Source organism: Gigantopelta aegis, chromosome 6 (assembly GCF_016097555.1).
Source record: "Gigantopelta aegis isolate Gae_Host chromosome 6, Gae_host_genome, whole genome shotgun sequence".
NCBI lineage: Eukaryota > Metazoa > Mollusca > Gastropoda > Neomphalida > Peltospiridae > Gigantopelta > Gigantopelta aegis.
In genome coordinates, this window is record NC_054704.1 from 32,020,028 (window position 1) to 32,040,773 (window position 20,746).

The following is a 20,746-nucleotide window of genomic DNA, read 5'->3' on the forward strand; positions in this document are numbered from 1 at the left end:
ATAATACTAAGTTAAAATGCTAAAAGGAAGGATTAACTACTAATTAATACATTTATTATAACAATTAATTAAAAATATAATCAATATACCATATATAATTAAAAACTAAAACACATTCACACCCCAGCCATATATTCCGCCTGTGGCGGGCGGCACAGACACTGCCAGGTGTATGCGCCGCCAAGCCACGGCGAAAAAACAAACATTCACGCAACCGCTCTCACACTAGGTTCAGAAAATTAGTTTTGGCCGGCTAAAAGCACGGACCGAATATCTGCTGAAGTTAAAACCGTGTTGGTCATATTTAAAAACAATTCCCTACTCCTGAATATATAATTTACATGAACTATCCAATGAAATAAGTTTCACATCTGTTGTTATTATAGTTATAACATAATGTTAACAGGATACGGTTACTCGTTATGGTTTATTTGGGGATTACAACACAAAATTAATCTGAGTAGAAACCTGCAAAACAAAAAAAACAAAAAACAAATTCATTAGGCTACGCTCAGGCCCGAATTAATCATGAGTTTTTCGTTTGTTTCCCCCCAGTTAAGCTAAATAAATCTTTATATGTGTTTGCTTTCTGTCTTTGGCAATCCAGCTGTTTACCTTCTGTCACCTGGAACTGAGCGAAATCAGACTAGGCCTACTCGCCATTTAAACTAATCTATTTATATATTTTCACCTAGTTTATGTGTACGTTGTGAGTGCAATGTAATATATATTTAAAAAAAGATGGAACAAATAAAAACAAAAGAAAGGAAATGTTTTATTTTCAGCGGATATTTCAACCTGAAAAGAAAAGAAAAATTATTTAGATCTGCTCGAATTTTAGCATAAACCATCCGCGTATTAGACGAAACTCGTGGTTATTGACGCCATAAAACCCTGATGCATATATGATAAAGCAATGAATTTTTTTTTTTATTAACACCAAAAAAAAGAAGAAAAAAAAAGAAGAGCAAAACGACTCTACATAGGGGCGAGCCGACTCAGTTAACGGTACGAATGGATTCGGGTCGAAATGACGCGGGCGAACGAGTAACAGGGGCGAAACGACCTGTTACCGCTGGAAACACTTGCTCAAAAGTAAAAAAAAAAGTTTGTTTTATTTAACGACGCCAATAGAGCACATTGATTTTTAATCTTATCATCGGCTATTGGACGTCAAACATATGGTCATTCTGACACTGTTTTTAGAGGAAACCCGCTGTCGCCACATAGGCTACTCTTCTTTACGACAGGCAGCAAGGGATCTTTTATTTGCGCTTCCCACAGGCAGGATAGCACAAACCATGGCCTTTGCTGAACCAGTTATGGATCACTGGTCGGTGCAAGTGGTTTTACACCTACCCATTGAGCCTTGCGGAGCACTCACTCAGGGTTTGGAGTCGGTATCTGGATTAAAAATCCCATGCCTCGACTGGGATCCGAACCCAGTACCTACCAGCCTGTAGACCGATGGCCTGCCACGACGCCACCGAGGCCGGTTTGCTCAAAAGATAACATCTCTAAATGGATCTTGAGTGCGAGGCTTGAATAATCAATTTCCGTTCTTAGCTACTTCCTGTGCACATGCTGAAAGCGAAAATTACAAATATATGTAATCATACAAATGGCAGGGTACGGCGATGAACTTTTTGATGTATTTGAAGAAAATGCTGTAAATGCAACCGAGTCTAGTGGTGATAAGAAAGATGAATCAGAACTTTCTGTAAATAGTGACAGCCAAAGGTATTGGATAGTATATTACTTTGACCTAAATCCGAAGCTCACCTATTTTCGAACTAATTAAAAATTCATGTTTATTTAACTTAATAATTGCTGATAGTCTGAGAATGTTTGACTGGCATATATCGTATCATACAATAACTGTTAACCAGTTAATAAAAAAAATAATTATAGACCGAAATAAAATTATATTTTATTTCAGGTACCAGACGTTTCGCTCTAAAACAAGTTTGTCCCCACCCCCATTGTTCGTTCGCCCAAACTATTTGTCAGCTCCCCCATTAGAGACAATTTTAGCTGAGGATATTTTGTTATGTTTTTCTTCGTTTTTGTTCTTGCTATGAGCGCGCGTTTGTTTTAAATGTATTAATGTGGTTCAAACACTTTTACTGTGGACACACACTATTCATTCTCATTAAAGTCATTTTTCAACTGTTCTGTCCTGGACAGCAAAAGGAATGAGTTTGGAACAGGAAATTACTTTACCAACATGGGTGCTTCTGTTGAGGAAGTGGCTGCTGCAGCAATCATGATACTTGAATCAGTGTTTGAAATAATAAATTTTATATATATAAACCGCAATTAGCCCACATTTGCTATTCAGCACCGGTAAATAAAGGTAACAATATAGCTTGTGACCCCCTAAGGTTGTATCTCTCTCCTGATATCATAAGACTTAGCAAAATTATTGGTTTTAAGGGTTTGTAACATTTTGTATTGAGATACTTACTTGTCTGAACTTTATTGTTAATGAAAATGTTCACGAACTGTGAAGAAAAACCTCACAAATGAACGACAAGCAAACAACAACAAATCGGATGTTGATTGCGCGAACTGTGCACGAGAAAACAAACCGAACCAAAATGATGATGGTCACGTGGTATACCAACGTCTGTGACGTTGAAACGGGAAGATCCACTCTAAAAATAGATGAGACCTTGTCTGCGCAACTTTTTTTTGTCAGACGCTCATGCGTTTTTAACCTTTAGACTACTGGATTAATTTTTAACAAAAACCACGTTGAGTGGGTACAAGTTTATAATTTTTACTCACATATATTCACTTAAATGTTTCATAAATACATGAAATAAAGTTCATATATGAATCGGTAAGTATTATTTTCGTGTCTTTTTTTGTAATTTTTATTATTTTAGATCGGCTAATGGTGATTAAAATTAGGCAAAAAAATGAAAAAGTTGCGTTTACTTACGGGCATTTGTGGCCAGGTGTCCAGTATTTATGTCCATTATTCCCGATAACAGTGGTTTTCTGACCAGAATTTTTTTTTAAAACCCGAACTACGATTCATATTGCAATATTTGGTAATTTTCGTTGTTGGTAAAACGATCAAATTTATTATCAAATTAGCTGTTACAATCAGCTATCGATCCCTGAAAATTGCCGCCATTGTTGTCAAGCGAAAATACTTGCCGAAAACCACTTTTTGAACTCAAAATTTCAAGGTATTTTCAATTGAAAAATCGAAACAAAAACCACCATTTTGAAAAAAAATCTTTTTTCTTTAATTATATTTCCGTTTCCGGTGTGCAAAACGGCGGGAAATATGAATTGGGGAATGCACTGTATACAGTGTACAGTATATCGACTGACGTGACGTCGGGCGAGATATCTCGCCTGCAGTAGTCAGAAGGTTAAGAAATAAGAAAAATGCACTTTGTAGTATTACAAACACCAGGGTTACCAAAAAACACTTCAGGTGAATGGAAATGTATATTTTAAATAATAAAATGTAAGTAAGGTGCAATTTTATTTGTGAGAAAATGGGTTTAATAGTGAAAAACAACGGCGTGATGGTTAACAACTAGGGCGTGTCCCTTTAAAATCAGGAATTATCGTTATAATACTAGTAAGAAGAAGAGGGAATATGGGTTTGTGTTTGTTTGTTTACAAGTTTGTTGGTAGATAGGCAGGCATAAAAACTTTATGTGGTCCCAGCCTCTGATTAAAATTAGGATTGAGAATTTGTTTGGTAGGAATTAACATGCTTATACCCATAGGGTTCAAACACTCTTACTGTGGGCACAGCCTCTGATTAAATTCAGGGGTTGTTCCCATAGTAAATTGAGGATTTGATGATAATACTGTACTATTATTATATCAGCTAACACCAAACAGGGGACATTTTGTTTTCAAAATCTTGATTAGGGATATTTCTAGTCAATTGAAATTAATGACTACTGTTTAATGTTTTAAAACTGTGTAGATGCTAAACAAAATGTTCCCTGTCGAAGAATGCTTTGAACCACAGATGATGTGTCACTTCTTACATATATTTGTGTAGCCAAAGTGGTATTCATCGTTCTTGCTTTGATAAGGGATTAACGAATGAGCTGATTGTCCTATAATTAGTAATTAAGCATCAAGTCTGTGATAACCTATAATGCACATAGTGATTACCTGTCATGGACAGAACTCTCAGGCTTGAACAGTTCTCTGATGGAAGAATGCCAAAAATTACCCTCATCCACATAGTGATTACAGTTAACATATTATTAATACATGTTTGAGTAAGTGGTATTCACTGTCCTTTCTTTGATCAGCCTTAATCAAGGGGGGAGTAGCTCAGTGGTAAAGTGCTTGCTTGATACGCGGTCGGTTTTGGATCAATCCCCTTCAGTGGGCCCATTGGGCTATTTATCGCTCTAGCCAGTGCACCACGACTGGTACATCAAAGGCCGTGGTATGTACTATCCTGTCTATGGGATGGTGCATATAAAAGATCCCTTGCTGCTAATCGAAAAGAGTAGCCCATAAAGTGGTGTTAGCAGATTTCCTCCCTCAATATCTGTGTGGTCCTTAACCATAAGTTTGACGCCATTAACCATAAATAAAATCTGTTGAGTGCGTCGTTAAATAAAACATTTCCTAATCAAAGGGATATTGACGATCGTATCACCTCTCGTGTCACAGCTGTAGCGGAATTATACAATTGACACCATCCCTAGCTAAAACACACCAAATCCTACATTGCCTTTTTTAGCGAGGAGCGAAATGGTAAATCATTGGGGGCGAACTGGTAATGTGGGAGAGAACTGACATGTTTTGGGGGTGAAACATCAGGCATTGTTTTTTGTCTATAGTCCATCCCATCCTACAAAAATGTTTTTTGGTAAATAATTTCAGTTTGGTTTAATGTTTAAAAAAAGGAATCATATTTTGGAAATGTAGAGAAAAAAATACCATTTTTGTGTCCGATTTAGAAAAAAAATTGGCTCAGAAGTTAATAAATTGTAATAAATTCCTTAGTATGAAAAGGGTGTTTTCTGTGGGAAGGAATGTAGTTCAGTAATTGAATTTGTTCCCCTTCCTGAAGCTTTCACTGTTCCATTGTTTTCCAAATTTCATAAAATTTTGTACATTTATAGAAGAAATGTTCTAAGGTTTCTGGCTGGGACTGGCAGTACTTAATTACAAATGTTTGATTCAATGTATTTTATTGTGAGCTGGTCAAAACATGTCCACACCAAAATGAATTGTAGTTAAAATGGCCCCGGTATGAACAGCCCTAAAAATAATTGGTAAAAAAAGAAGAAGACCAAAGTGTACACGTCAAAACGGCTTTTAAGATAAGTCAAGACGGCAAAAATATACAACAGTAATACTTGATTAACACAAAATTTCTGATTTATACCTGATTATGCTGATCTTTTTATGAAAAATATCATGCTGATGAAAGACCGATGTTGGGCCCCTATACATGTAAACAAAGAAAGAAAGAAATGTTTTATTTAACGACACACTCAACACATTTTATTTACGGTTATATGGTTGCAGACATATGGTTAAGGACCACACAGATTTTGAGAGGAAACCCGCTGTCGCCACTACATGAACTATTCTTTCCGATTAGCAACAAGGGATCTTTTATTTGCGCTTCCCACAGGCAGGATAGCACAAACCATGGCCTTTGTTGAACCAGTTATGGATCACTGGTCGGTACAAGTGGTTTACATCTACACATTGAGCCTTGCAGAGCACTCACTCAGGGTTTGGAGTCGGTATCTGGATTAAAAATCCCATGCCTCGACTGGGATCTGAACCCAGTACCTACCAGCCTGTAGACCGATGGCCTAACTACGACGACACCAAGGCCGGTATTATACATGTAAATAATTTATTTGTGCTGTGTAGAAAAAATTATCTTTCTCTTTTTTTATTTTTATTTTTTTACTACATCGGGCCGACGATACTTGCTAGGATGTGTAATAAAATGTTATAGTGATACAGCTTATGTTATGAAATGTGTTATAAATTGTTTCCAGTGATACCATTGTTTAGATTGTTTTTATACATATTTTTGTAGGAGCAGTAATGGTAGTATATATTGTTTTCATATGTGTATTGCTTGTGTTATGTTGCTTATATCGGATTTTATGGGCTACCATATTTTCTGTGGCCGTTTTGACTTTTTCTTTTGGCTGTTTTGACTTGCATGTTCTGAGCCATTTCATGCTGAGGCCGTTTTGATCACCAAAACATACTCAGTTGTAGTCAATTTGATACATATGCCTAGAGTAGGGCATGCTATGTACCCACATTTTGGTAAACTTACCTAGAACTGTTAGAAGGTATTTTTGACATAATGTTAAAACTAAAATTTTAATGTTTTTTTTATCCTTTTAGGGCTGAAGCACTTTTAAAAACGATAGTGGGAAAACATTCAGCTGAAAATAATGGGGAAGAGGTTTCAACAAAAAAGGTTAAAGTTGCAACAGAAGAAAGCAGGTTGGTTCAAATTTATTTTTAAAAATGTATTTTTTGTGCTGTAAATGCAGCATTTTGGTCCATTGCATTGGCAATATTTCCCTGGACTAAGACTTCTAAAGGTTTGTGAAGTTTTGTATTAATATTATTATTGCAGCAACTTAAACATTACTACCATGTATTTTTTTTGTTTAGTTTTTTTGTATTAAGTATTATATTATTAAAGATCTAGCCTTTTTATATCTGTAAACCTTTTTATACCTGACTTTTCTGCATCCCTCTTCCTCTTGACTGGGATAGATCGTCATCGGTGGACCCATTGGACTGTTTCTTGTTCTGGTATATCAAAGGCCATGTTATGTGCTATCCTGTCTGTGAGATGGTGCATATATATAAAACATCCTTTGCTTCTAATGGAAAAATGTAGCAGGTTTTCTCTCTAAGACTATATGTCAGAATTATCAAATGTTTGACATTCAATAGCTGTTGATTAATAAATCAATGTGCTCTAGTGGTGTCTTTAAAAAAAAAAAAAAAAATCATACCCTTGAAGAAGTCTGTAGTACTTATATGGATGAAACATCAAGTTTTTTATCCTTCATTAACTGTTATAGTTCTTAAAATTAATAGTTTCAAGACAGACTTTTGTTTTCAATATATTATCATGTTCAAATATTATGTTTTTAATTAATATTGATAAAGTTGAATGAGTATTCTTAATTTGTAGTTCATTGGAGATCCTCCCCAGAATACAGATTCATAGAGTGGAGACGGTTGAAGCTTGCCTTCATGAGGTAATAACATTAGTTAGTGATTATTGCAGTTCTGTTCCTAAGTATAGAAAGAATGCATTCTGTGATTTAAAAAACAACAACAATTGTATTAAACTAATTTGGAACAGATGTCAGTTTACTTTAATGTATTTGATAGGATCTATTTTTGCTGACAAACTGCTTTATTTTTGGTTTTACTCAGACACCACAATTCATGAGTAATTTTGACATGGCATTTCAGGTTGCAGTGCCACCAGATGATGAGTTTGTCCCACTGAAGCCAGCCGATGGGAAACCCGCCAAGGAGTACCCATTCATCCTGGATCCGTTCCAGAAGGAGGCCATCCTGTGTCTGGAAAACCACCAGTCCGTGCTCGTGTCGGCTCACACGTCAGCCGGCAAGACTGTCGTTGCTGTGTACGTAATGGGAACAAAAACAGTGTTTTATCAATTCACCGTCCAGAATTTAGTTTTTAGGAGTTGTCAGTCACTCTAGTGTCAGCTTTTAACAAAATTGGTTGCTGCATCTTGACCTACTGGCCTTTAATTTTTGCTTCTTTTTTTAATGCAATATATAAAATATAATAAAATAGTTAATGAATTTTAAAATGATAAGTTGCATTAATGGAAATCTAATTTTGGTTTTGGATGGTTGAGACAATAGTTTAGGTATCTTCTGTGAAGCACTGATGAAAAATTCCCTGCTGTTTAATCAATGATATCATAAGTACAAGAGGACTTTTGAATAATGTATACTCAAAATCTGCTAATTTTATGTTTGGTGAGAAAATATCAAGTATATTTAAAGAAGCACTCTTTTTCCTGGTATGATTGAATTAATTTGTTTTTCATTATTGCCGTGAACTTATTTTAACAAAATGTTTCTTTACTTAATTTTTTATTTTTTTTATTGCAATCTTTAGGTATGCGATTGCCATGTCACTTCGAGACAAACAGCGTGTTATTTACACATCACCTATTAAGGCGCTTAGCAACCAGAAGTACCGTGAGCTGTATGAAGAGTTCCAGGATGTGGGTCTCATGACAGGAGATGCGACGATTAATCCGACTGCAAGCGTTTTAGTGATGACCACAGAGGTTAGTACAGTGTGTGATGCTTTGTACAAGAGATTAATAGTTTAATTACCAGTCATGACCACAGAGGTTAGTACAGTGTGTGATGCATTGTACAACTGATTAATGGTTTAATAACCAGTCATAACCACAGAGGTTAGTACAGTGTGTGATGCATTGTACAACTGATTAATGGTTTAATAACCAGTTGTGACCACAGAGGTTAGTACAGTGTGTGATGCATTGTACAAGAAATTAAAGGTTTAATAACCAGTCATGACCACAGAGGTTAGTACAGTGTGTGATGCATTGTACAACTGATTAATGGTTTAATAACCAGTTGTGACCACAGAGGTTAGTACAGTGTGTGATGCATTGTACAAGAAATTAAAGGTTTAATAACCAGTCATGACCACAGAGGTTAGTACAGTGTGTGATGCATTGTACAAGAGATTAATGGTTTAATAACCAGTCATGACCACAGAGGTTAGTACAGTGTGTGATGCATTGTACAACTGATTAATGGTTTAATAACCAGTCATGACCACAGAGGTTAGTACAGTGTGTGATGCATTGTACAAGAGATTAATGGTTTAATAACTAGTCATTTTGAGTTTTATGAAGGATAGGGTTTTATCTTAAATATAGTTTCTTTGGTGAAGTGTTCCTTTTTCAATTAGTATGGAATCAATGCAGGACATTGCTTCAGTTACTGTTTGGTTTGTATTTAGAACTGTGGTCTTTGTAATTGTTATTGTTTCAGAATTGTTACGTATATTAAATTTACAGAAAGATGTTTAACTGTAATTCACTATTTATCATATACAGTGCTTTTTTATGTTAGATTTTGCGGAGCATGTTGTATCGTGGGTCGGAGGTCATGAGAGAGGTTGCCTGGGTTGTCTTTGATGAGATTCATTACATGAGGGACAAAGGTATGGAACTGTTCTTTATGATTGTGCAGATTACAGCTTAATTCAGTTTTTCAGACACTTATTCAGTTTTGATCTTGCTGTGTCAACCTTAAGTTTTTTTAATATATAAGCAGCAACTCAACTATAGCAGTATTTCTGACATGTTAAGTTTTTTTTATATTAAGATAATGAGAATGATAGGCAAAGGGTGATAGATGAGAAAGATGAATGAATGTTTTACAGGCTGTAAGGTGGAATATAATGTAATCTGTAAAATGTAGCCAATGTTGAAGTTACAATATTCAGTGAAATATGCCAGTTGCTGACTTAATTTAATGATTGTCTTTTTTTTTCAGAGAGGGGAGTGGTCTGGGAAGAAACTATAATATTGCTGCCTGACAATGTGCACTATGTGTTTCTCTCGGCCACAATACCAAATGCCAGGCAGTTTGCAGAGTGGATTTGTCACTTGCACAAACAGGTACTGTCAAAGTTAATGTAAAGTTTATTATTTACACTAGGAAGTCTTAACTAGCATTTATGTATGAATGGATTATTCGCTATTAGTCAAATAATTCCCAAGTTAATTATATCTGTCCCAGATAAAAATTGTTGTCCACCCTTTATTTTCATTTAAAACATATTGCCATTATCTGTGATAAAATATTAAATCTGCCATATTACCATTGGAGATGAGTTTGGTTCTCTATAACACTTTAGCTGGTAACCTTACTTGTAGATGTCTTACTGTGAGCATTCAGTTTTAGAATTGCTTTACTGTCCTTCCCCCAAGCCATCAAAACCAGCTATGTCCAAGGTTTTTTTTAAGACGTCAATATTTGTTTCTGTTGTTTCATAATACAATAAAATATTACTTTTTTTTTCAGCCGTGTCATGTAGTTTACACAGATTTCCGTCCTATTCCTTTACAACACTACATTTTTCCTGCCGGAGGTGATGGCTTACATCTTGTGGTAGATGAAAATGTAAGTCTGTGAACTAATGAGATCATTTTTTTAATACTTACATTTGTATTTCTTACTATCTTAGGGGTCATCCAAAGTTTTCAACATTTTCACAGTAGTACAAAGAGTACTACTTTTCCAGACCCCCACCCCCCAAAGTAGTACATATCAACATTTTATCATGGGACATGAGATTGATCTAGATTATAGGACTAACCACAGACATAAAAACAAGAATATGGAATATGTAGAAATTTATTAAAATTTGTTCAGAATTAAATTAAAATGTCATCATTCATAAATCACTGAAGTCATGCCATGTGCAGGCATAGTGTGTGTGTCAGAAGGTGAAAACACTATGGTCATATGTCATCACAGGCATTCGGTCATGGATCCAGGCAATTTTACAGTAAATATTCACATCTTAGAATTAGAAGGCCTTCCTTTTTTCAGCTTGTGCTGAGTGATTTGCTGGTGTTTCTGAAGTTGGTATCTCGTGGGAAACAACATACTGCATACAGAGCACTGGTGTGTTTTTTCTCCATTTTTTTTATTGTCATTATTTCCTCGTTTTCCTCTATGGACAAGCAAGGTGTGGCGGGTTCTGTCTGCACTGGATGTGAACATGTATCTGCATTTAAGACAGGATCCATTTTGAGATGCTGTGAAGTGCTGTTCAGGGCTGTCATGTTTGTTAGTTGCACACAGTTGTTTGAATGTTTTGAAGTGGCCTGGGTGATCTGAATCCAGTGTGATGGGTGAAATGTGCCAGGATTCATCCAACGAGAGCCCACACACCTTCACTGCAGTGAGAGGTTTCAAAAGACGAATTCGCACAACTCCCTCGCTTGAAAGATACGTACCCTATCCTCCTATCTATGTGATGGACAAGGAACTTCCATTCATCCAGTTTCTCAGACAAGACCGGATCCTGTTTTATTTGCCGGAGACTGGAATCAAACATCCGTTTTACATCCAAGTGGTCATTATAGTACCTGATGTAGTTTTCTGGCATGTCACCATGCTTGCAGGCTACCGATGTGACTTGATGACCACCATGATTCTTGCCATCTCAGTGACCATTAAGTATGTCCAATGCATTGTTGAATACAAGTCTTTCTTCTTCCATTATATTTTCTGGGGGTTGAACATCATCAGGGAGCGTAGTGGAAAGAGACACACCAGCAAGCCATTTGGAGCAGGACAACCATTTGTCTTCAATTGGGTTAAATCGAGACAGGCCAGCAGGCTCGCACACAGAAACCAGCATGTCCAGTTTTTAATCGCGCCACAGTCTACCCATGTAGAAAGCATTAAGACAGCTTTTCGGTGTCCAGTCTGGCCCACCATCTGTCACACTGACAAGTATAGGTCGTTTCTTTTCTATATTCCAATTCAGAATATTTCTCTGGTCATTGATGTGGTCTGCAATGGTTATCGAAATATTTTTAACGCATCTATTGAAAACTCACATTGGGCCATCATGTGGTGTGGCAATATCCTCTCTTCCCAGCTTGTCTATGGACATTGATATCGAGTCACTGCTTAACATTAAGTACCCATCTGGCTGAATAAGATATCCTGGAGTGGGGAAATCATGATCATTATAATGAGGCATGTCATTCGTGGGGAAAAATGTCCTAATTTGATGGTACCTGGAAACTGCTTGCCCTCCAATATGGACCTTGGCCTTGCCGTCACAGGAAAAGATAATACAATCATCTGGGTAAGTGGCACACATTTGGCAAACATTAGCTACTGTTGCAAAATGACTGTGTGCATCAGGGTTTTCTTTGCTGACATCACAGTTCTTTGTCCCCAGTCGGATGTCAAGACAATCTTTATGATTTGCTGCTTCTCGGGTGTTTTGAAATGGTTTCCAATTCTGGCAGTCTCTGTTGAACATGTTTCCGAATGTCTTCCAACCATACGCCACAACTTGTACCTTCTCGTCTCCGTGCATGGGCTGCATAGCCATGTACCTTCACAAACTGAAGTTGTTGCGATGACAGAGGGGTAAACACTGAATATCCATTTTCCATTGCTTCCAGAATATTTGTGGTGGCCTGGTCCCATGATAGTCCAAGCGAATTTGAGGCAAATAATTTATATTCATCACATTTTGTCAGCTTGTTGAAATTCCTCTGTTTCTGTGCTCGGATACAAGCTTGGAGATGCAGAATCACAATATTAATATCATGCATGGCTTTTAAGAGCAAGGGAATGGCTTTTGTCATCAACTCCAGTTTTTCTTGGCAGGATTTCAGCATTATTTTCAAAGATCCTGTATTCACCTTTATCATGGACAAACAGACCAACCCATCCTTTAATTCATCAATTCGCCTGTCTACATCCATCAACAATTCTGTGATTTTGGCACCCTTTCGTTTGAATATGCGATTTGATAAATGCTGCTCCCTCAGTCCCTTGAAATCTTTGTAGGCGATTGCAACATCCTACAATGACTTCATGGAATCACCGTGAGAAGTTACATCATCTGTCAGCAGGCTATCACCAACTCCAAGCGCTTGAGTGAAAAATGACACCACTGATATTTGCTGTTCACTGATATGGCGTTTTCTTATTGACTTGTCCATTAATGCTGTAGGTGCCGTGATGGTCTGATCCAAAGCAGGTGTGAGTGCAGGTATTGTCTCTTTTACATCATCAATAACGGCTGCGTCACCACAATCAGCAACAACTGCAACCTGAAATCACAAATTAAAATGGTTCAAACAATGCTTGAGAAATAGCTTAATATAAAAACAATGAAATCCTGCTAAAATATTACCTTAAAAATTATTAAATATTGAAGGTATTGAAATAAATTTTAATTCAGACATAAATAAACAGGAATGCTATTATCATCCACTTGTTTGTGCAAATACTGATCAGTGGAAATAGAAATTACCAAAATTAGAAGAAAAAACATAATAAAATTAAATAATTATCAGTACTTTAATTTTTTTGAATTAATATATTAAAATGGAAAAATGGAAATAAAATCATACCATTTACATTTCATCCAGTGCCCCACGACTGGTATACCAAAGGCTTTGGTATGTACTGTCCTGTCTATGGGAAGGTGCAAATAAACGATCCCTTGCTACTAATGGAAAAATGTAGCGGGTTTCATCTGACTATGTGTAACAGTGAACAAATGTGTGACGTCCAATAGCCGATGATTAATAAATCAATGTGCTCTAGTAGTGTTGTTAAACAAAACAAACCTCTTCTTGAAGAAAAAAACCCACTAGCCTTCGTATCAGTGATTTTCAAAATTCACTATTAACCATGATTAAACATTTGGCCAGAACTAGAAAATAGAAATCACTGAAATGCCTTTGTTTACATCCACGATGTCACGTGATATTGTGGGGAATGGTATTGGGTACCATTCTATTGCCGTTATCGTTCCTAAATATATTTAAATACATAATCTTACCTTTGGTTTTGTTTTAAAGAAGGACAAAATTGTAGCGGCTCCAGGTTTCTTTTTCATCTTCTCTTTCGCCGTGTCGAAGATGGCTGAAACAAGCTGATCCAACACAGCTTCGTTGCTAGTTTTTCGAGCCGCTTTCCATTCATTTTGCGCACATTTTATAGTTTTTTGATGTCCTGCGTGCTCGTTCATGAACACATATGCATTAATAAAATGTTCGTATAGATGGTTTGGCGTTTTGTGAACAGTAGTAGGCAACCTAGATACATATTTTAACACATCTGCATATAAATCTATACAACTATGGCTTGCCATGCTTGAATTTTTGCCTGCATCCGGTATGTTTGGCGCAAAGGATTTTGGGATATTAAGTTGGTGGTCGGTTCAAAACACTGGACCAAAGCCATCTCAGACCGAGAGCGAGATTGACAGTAACATTGTGGTTTCTTTCAATCCATGGGGCTGGGAAATCATCATTTTATTAAAACGATAAAAGTCGTACATAACTGACAACCCCCCTCCCCCCTGTCGTACGCTTTGTACGACCGTGAAAATGTTGAAAACTTTGGAAGACCCCTTAGTATATAAAACAGTAGTTCATTAAAATTATTTTCGACCCATGTTAGTGTAATTGCCAAAATTTTGTTTTCACATAACTTTGTCACAACTTTTACGAATATGGTGCTTTTAGTATATGTGATAAAATCAAAATATCTTTGGCGATGTTGAAAACATTGTTTATTTCGTGGCTGCATTTGGCTAAGAATTTTTTAATACAATTTCAATAAGGTTTGTAAAAATAATAAATGAAATTTCTGAAAATAAATTCAAAGTTTAAAAATATCAGTGGGAGATAGTATAGCAGCAAATGATTGATCTTTCAAAAATAAAAAATTCTAAAATTTGGCATTCTGAACATTGCTTAATGAGTACATATAATATTTAAAATGTTGCTAGCTATTCTTGAGTATGGCAGGATATTGATAAACCAATGATTGCAGGGTGATTTTCGAGAAGAAAATTTCAACACGGCTATGGCAGTGCTGAAAGATGCCGGAGATGCTGCTAAAGGTGACATGAAGGGCAGAAGAGGCGGAAGCAAAGGTAATTATTTCTGTCAGTGTAAACTAACTTATGAGTCTGTGCCCCAACAATAACTGTTGTTAGTTGATAGTGACATACAGTCATTATTATGGATTGGTATTAAAATGTATATAAGTGAGAGTGTATTTAGAGAGAAATGAACAGTTCAAAGATAATTATTGTGGAATAAGGTGACGTGAAAGTCAGAAAGGGAGGAAGCAAAGGTAATTATTTTGTGTTAGTACAAACTGACTGGTGTTTTTGTGCACCAACAATGACTTGTTAATTGGTGGTGACATAAAGTCATTAGGAATATTAAAATTATTAAATATTAAAGTTATTAATGTATTTAGAGAGAAATGAACAGTTAAAAGAGAATTATTGTGAAATTAGACTAATTATGATGTATTCAAATAGTAACGTGAGTCCTTCTAATAAACACTATTTTGATAAAAGTTATAAAATATGTAAAAAAATGTCCTGAATCTATTTAAAAATCCAAACGTTTGGTTTAAAAAGTTTATACTTCCTCATGGGAATGAAGTAACAAAGTGCGAGCCGTCAAAGCTTTCTGATAAAGGGAGATTATTCTTCACAACATGGTCATTTTTTGTCATGAAAATTTTATTTATGGCAGACAAACTAATTTTACTCTTTGACATATAATTTTTATCTCTGCGTTTGAGTGCGCCTGTGTGTGTTGTATTATGTAACTAGTCAGTGATATTCATATTTATATATTTCAGCCAATGAATCGAACTGTTACAAAATCGTCAAGATGATCATGGAGAGGAACTTTGCTCCAGTGATTGTGTTCAGCTTCAGTAGGAAAGACTGTGAGGGATACGCCATGCAGGTCTCTAAACTCGACTTCAACTCAGGTGAACAAATCTATATTATCATGTTCCCACTGTAAATAGTATTTTAGCAAATTTAGATAATAAAAAAGAGAGAGAGAAAAGTAGTCTTAATGTAGCTAAGACTTAACATATTTTATGTATGAGTTTTTGAGTTGGGGTGTTTTCTACAGGTTAGTTCTTCATAGTACTAAACCAAATAACTTGTGGCTGGGTCAAAGTTCAAGGTGCATCAAACTTTTGATAGAGCAGTTAATACCACAAGACCACATTGGTAATGAATATACAGTCAAATCCACTTAATTGGATGTCGGATTATTGAATATTTCGGATATTTGAATATGTTTGTCCTGCACGGAACCATTTGCCATTATGACAATACAAAATCCAACGGTTAATTGGATGTGTTTTTTAACGTGTTTTCGGATATTTGAATATAAAATTATCCTTGCCGAATGGCAATTGCACGTAAAACATAGGAAAGTTTGTGTTACTTGATGTGTTTTTTTTAAATTTATGATCGTACGTAATACCATACTATCGTACATGCAAAAATGAATACTTTTAATTTTATTTAATTTCATTGTTTTAAAAAAAGGAAAAAGACTTACAACAAACTTGTTTTCTTGTTTCTTAAATTATTTCGGATGACTCGTTATTAATCAATACATTTCCTAATTACATCGTAATTAATCCATGAACTCTGAGATTCATCTCAAATGTGACCCAATGGCCGAGACAATGCAGGACAATCAAGGATCAAAGTCGGTCATTCCCACCTTGTTGGCGGCCATGTGCGTTTCGTAAGCAGGCATCCCTTAATCTCATGTCGGCCACTTTTGAAGCAGTGTATGTTTAATCCATAAATAAACACTTGTCAGATATTTTTCTCTATGAATTGTCGGTGACAGTAACAAACAAAAGCCGTTTGCTACTAGTGTTATTTTTAGCGGGATCTTTTGATCACGTGATTTTTCCTCTGCAGCTCACAATGTGAGGCCCCATTTGGGGTGACCGATTATGGTGATTATTGTTTAAATTGTTAAATGCCGACAAAAGGTAAGTTGTAGGAGATTTTCTTAGCAAGTTGGATTAATCATCTTTTGGCTATAAATATTGACAAGAACTCTCTTTTTTTTTTCACAATGTCAACATGGCAAATAAACGGAAAGGAAACGATTTATTCTTTGGCTCAGAAATACGACGAGATATGTGCCCAGTATCTAGCCAATGCTAACCCAGAACGAAAAAGACAGAGAACAGGAAAAGCAGCCAATGTGGAGAAGGCCTTATCAGAATGGTTTTCCGTCGCCAGACAAAAAGACATTCCAATATCGGGCCCAATATTAGCGTTTGTGTTTGTGTTTTTCCTTCTGTTACATTGAATAACGGCCTTTCACTTATTTGACTTTGGCCAGTCTAGTTTACCTGTCAAATCAGTTACAAATGCACACAGATAATAGTCAGATAGACGTCCTGGTAAAATACAGAACATGGAAATGACTACTTATTCAAGATTATATTGGGTGGTTGGGGTGGGGTCTTGTTGCACTTGATTTACAAATGTACAAAGAAGTTAATAATGGCCATTTAATTATCAAGAAGTTAATAACGGCCTTTTAATTATTTGACTGTGGCCAGTCTAATTGAGCTTCCGGTGGTTTTATCTGGGTCATTAGATGTTTAGTCACTTCTGCTTCTAGGCGTACAAACGGCATTAACTGTTGTCTCTTGTATTTATCAAGTTTATAGACAAACTTGATAATGGCAACAGTCACAATATGGAACTTGGAATCGGTATTTTATTAACACAAAATACTTACCGGTTTTTGACGAAAATTCCACATGTCATGAGGCCCAAATTGGGAGAATCGTAATTAGGGTTTGCATAAATCAACGAGGTCTTAATTGGGTATATCGTATGTCGAAACTGTACCTTCGGTTTATTGAATATGCCGCTTATTTGAATATATTTTTGTTGCACGAGGCACATCCAAATAAGCGGATTTGACTGTAATTGTAAAAAAAAAAAAAATTCATCTAGGCAAAAAATGTATGCAATTTTATTTCATCTAGTACCACTGTGTCAAGTAGCCTTGTGCTTGAAACATGTATGGGGTACCTGTGAAAAAAGTACTCAAATTTTTTGCGAAACAAGGGCTGTTGTAAAAGCATCTGGTTCTACTAAAAATGAGCCGCGGAAGATACCTTTTTCTTCAGTTAATACTTTGAGGTTGGGGTTGTTTCACTGATATTTATGGGTCATAGTTTGGTTGATATATTGCATATTATGTTTTTAAACACAAACGTTAACATGGTTGCTTATGGGATTTTATTTGGTATAGTACCCCCTCTTGCAGATATGTTTTATTGTTTATAACATTTATTAATGTTTTGTCATTTTCTTTTAGATGAAGAGAAGAGTCTAGTTGAGGAAGTGTTTAATAACGCTATTGATGCTCTCTCTGACGAAGATAAGAAACTACCACAGGTGCTCATTTTAGTCCAAGTTGTCAGTTTTTAAGTCACATATTTCTGTCAATACCAGATTAAAATATTAATCATCCAGAATATAATTTATGAATAAAGTTTGATAGACGATAGTTTATTAAAGGAATGCCAAAAACTAATTGTTATAATATTAGATCCATTATATGATGTGAATTATTTCCATGAAAGGACTCTTATTTATAGTGTCAGTTATATTTACGAGGATTGTTGTTTGTAAGATAGTTTACTGATACTTCTTTAATCATACAACTTCTGTTTGATTGGATATTTTTATGTGAAGTGGAAACTGAAGGGGAAACTGAAGTATAGTTTTAGGATAAGTGTTTCTTCTTAAAAGAGAAAAAATTCTAGATTTTAGTTTATTGTTTTGTAATGTGTTCAAACTCTGTTTCAGGTTGAACATGTCCTGCCTTTGTTGAAGAAAGGTGTTGGGATTCATCATTCAGGATTACTTCCCCTGTTGAAGGAAACCATTGAAATCCTCTTTTCAGAAGGTCTAATCAAGGTACTTGTGTTTGTTTTTGTATTCTGCTGATTTATCATTTAATTGACTTCCTCCATTTAAGAACTGAACTTCATAGTGTTTGACTACCTTGAATTGTGTATGACGGCGTAGCTCATGTTATTGAGATCTATTGAAATGTTAAAGTTAGGTTTTTTAAGTTGTGTAATAAAAGTTTTACCAATCCAAGCATTTATTCCAAACAATTTATTACAGGCTGAATATACAAAATATTTTTACAGCATGTATTAATCATACATGCATTCAAGTTATAGTCATTTCATTTTATCAACGTCACACTTGTTTGCAGAAAAAAAGTACAATTTTAGGGGCTTTTTTAAATTGTATACCTATATATATTCTTTTATTATCTTAGTAATTATTCTCATTGTATTTCAGTACTTTTTGTTAGTAATCCAGGATTAAACAAATCCACTTTGCAGGATCATAATGTCCCATTTTTAGTTTTTCTACATGTATTTTAATTTCTGTAAGTCTGTGTATTTAATTTTTGCAATGGTTAAATTTGTTCTTTGCTGTCTGTGTTTCATGTCTGTGTTTACCGTATTCTACTGACTTTGATTGCAGGCTCTGTTTGCTACAGAAACATTTGCAATGGGTTTAAACATGCCAGCGAGAACAGTAATGTTCACCAGTGCAAGGAAGTTTGATGGAAAAGATTACAGATGGGTAAGAAGAAGGTTTTTTGGTTTTGTCTCACCTATAAGTGGTGAGATATAGGTATTACTTTTTTGGCAACAACAGCGTCAACTTTTATATTTAGCTCAGTGTGAAAACTTCCTGTTTAGCTCCAAAATAAGTTCTAGATCAGTGAAATTTGCTTTATAGTTGTTCAATCACAATGCATGTGAAAAAAAAAACATAATTAAATTAAATTAAATTAAAATTTTAATTTAATTTTTTTAAAATTCATTTTATTATATAAAAATTTTGATTTTTTTTTTAACATGCATTGAGATGAACATCATGAATGCAACATCAGTGACACCCAATAAGTTTATTGTAGGCAAGATAATTAATTCCTAGTGAACTCCGTGGTCTAGTGGATAAGCTGCTGGACAATCAAGCTGACGACAGTGGTTCAAATCCCGTCAAAGCTGGCTCACACATTCATTCATCTTTCTCATCTATCACCCTCTGCCTATCATTCTCATTATCTTTAAAAAAAAAAACTTTCCAATTTCTCCCACTATTTCAATCTGTTTCGACCCTTTCTGACAGTTTCCTCCGACTGTATTCTGAGCTGTCCACGCCTACCTGTCTCAACTTCCTCCACGGGTGCAGTCTCTGTGTATTTCCCTGCACCCACCTGGCATCCTTGTCCTCTGCCGCTAATAAAGCTGGTCTGACCCACAGCACTAACTAACGACCGCCGGTAGTAGGGGTGCATAGTAGGTGGTTACAAGTGCCTCTTAACAATGCCAGAAGTAACTACTGAACACTCCCCAAAGTGGTCAGACTAAGTCCACAGCTAAAAGCTGATGGGGAATGGCAGGTGTGTGGCACGGATAGCCACAAGAGATAAGCTGTTGGAGAGACAAGGACTGGGATGTGGAGGTGGACAGTGAAAGAAGTTGAAAGACAGGAGGAGTTGCCAGATCGGGAAGAAATGAGATGGAATTCAAAGGAGAGAAAGGAAAGGGGGCAGTGGGATAAAAAAAAAAAAAAAAAAAAATTCATTCCACAAAATTCTTCTTATTTTTTTTTAATGGCTCACATTTTATAATGTACAAATATGGGTTTTGTATTGGTTTAACACTATTATCAGTAGTTTTATTTAGGAACCCATGTTTTTAAAGATACAAATTAAATTGCTTGAAGAAGATATAGTAATATTTAGTATTTTCTCTGTAGATCACATCTGGAGAGTACATACAGATGAGTGGCCGTGCAGGTCGGAGAGGTTTGGACGAGCGAGGTATCGTCATCTTGATGGTTGACGAGAAGATGAGTCCTGCTGTGGGAAAAGTAATCCTCAAGGTTTGAAAACTGCTTTATATTTTAGAATTGTGTAGCGATCTTTAATACACGTTCAATCTTTGATAGTTCACGATACTGAGTATGCACTGTCAAAAATTATATTAAGGAATTAATTGAACTTTGGTAATTGTTACGGTAATTGATAAACGGTCACTAAGTCTG

The 20,746-nt window shown here is 35.7% G+C and overlaps 1 protein-coding gene across 1 annotated transcript in view; it reads left to right on the forward strand.

The window, feature by feature from the left end:
- Positions 1-1,580: 1,580 nt before the first annotated feature.
- The window catches only part of LOC121375133 (exosome RNA helicase MTR4-like), a 31,389-nt gene continuing 12,223 nt past the window's right edge, over positions 1,581-20,746 (forward strand). Inside the window, exons 1-14 of the mRNA XM_041502388.1 lie at positions 1,581-1,740; positions 6,382-6,483; positions 7,190-7,256; positions 7,477-7,652; positions 8,159-8,333; positions 9,154-9,244; positions 9,580-9,704; positions 10,111-10,209; positions 14,632-14,734; positions 15,460-15,594; positions 17,982-18,061; positions 18,476-18,586; positions 19,172-19,273; positions 20,459-20,584. Coding sequence (XP_041358322.1) covers positions 1,622-1,740; positions 6,382-6,483; positions 7,190-7,256; positions 7,477-7,652; positions 8,159-8,333; positions 9,154-9,244; positions 9,580-9,704; positions 10,111-10,209; positions 14,632-14,734; positions 15,460-15,594; positions 17,982-18,061; positions 18,476-18,586; positions 19,172-19,273; positions 20,459-20,584 — 1,611 coding nt within the window. The 5' untranslated portion in view covers positions 1,581-1,621. The remainder of the gene's footprint in view (positions 1,741-6,381; positions 6,484-7,189; positions 7,257-7,476; positions 7,653-8,158; positions 8,334-9,153; positions 9,245-9,579; positions 9,705-10,110; positions 10,210-14,631; positions 14,735-15,459; positions 15,595-17,981; positions 18,062-18,475; positions 18,587-19,171; positions 19,274-20,458; positions 20,585-20,746) is intronic.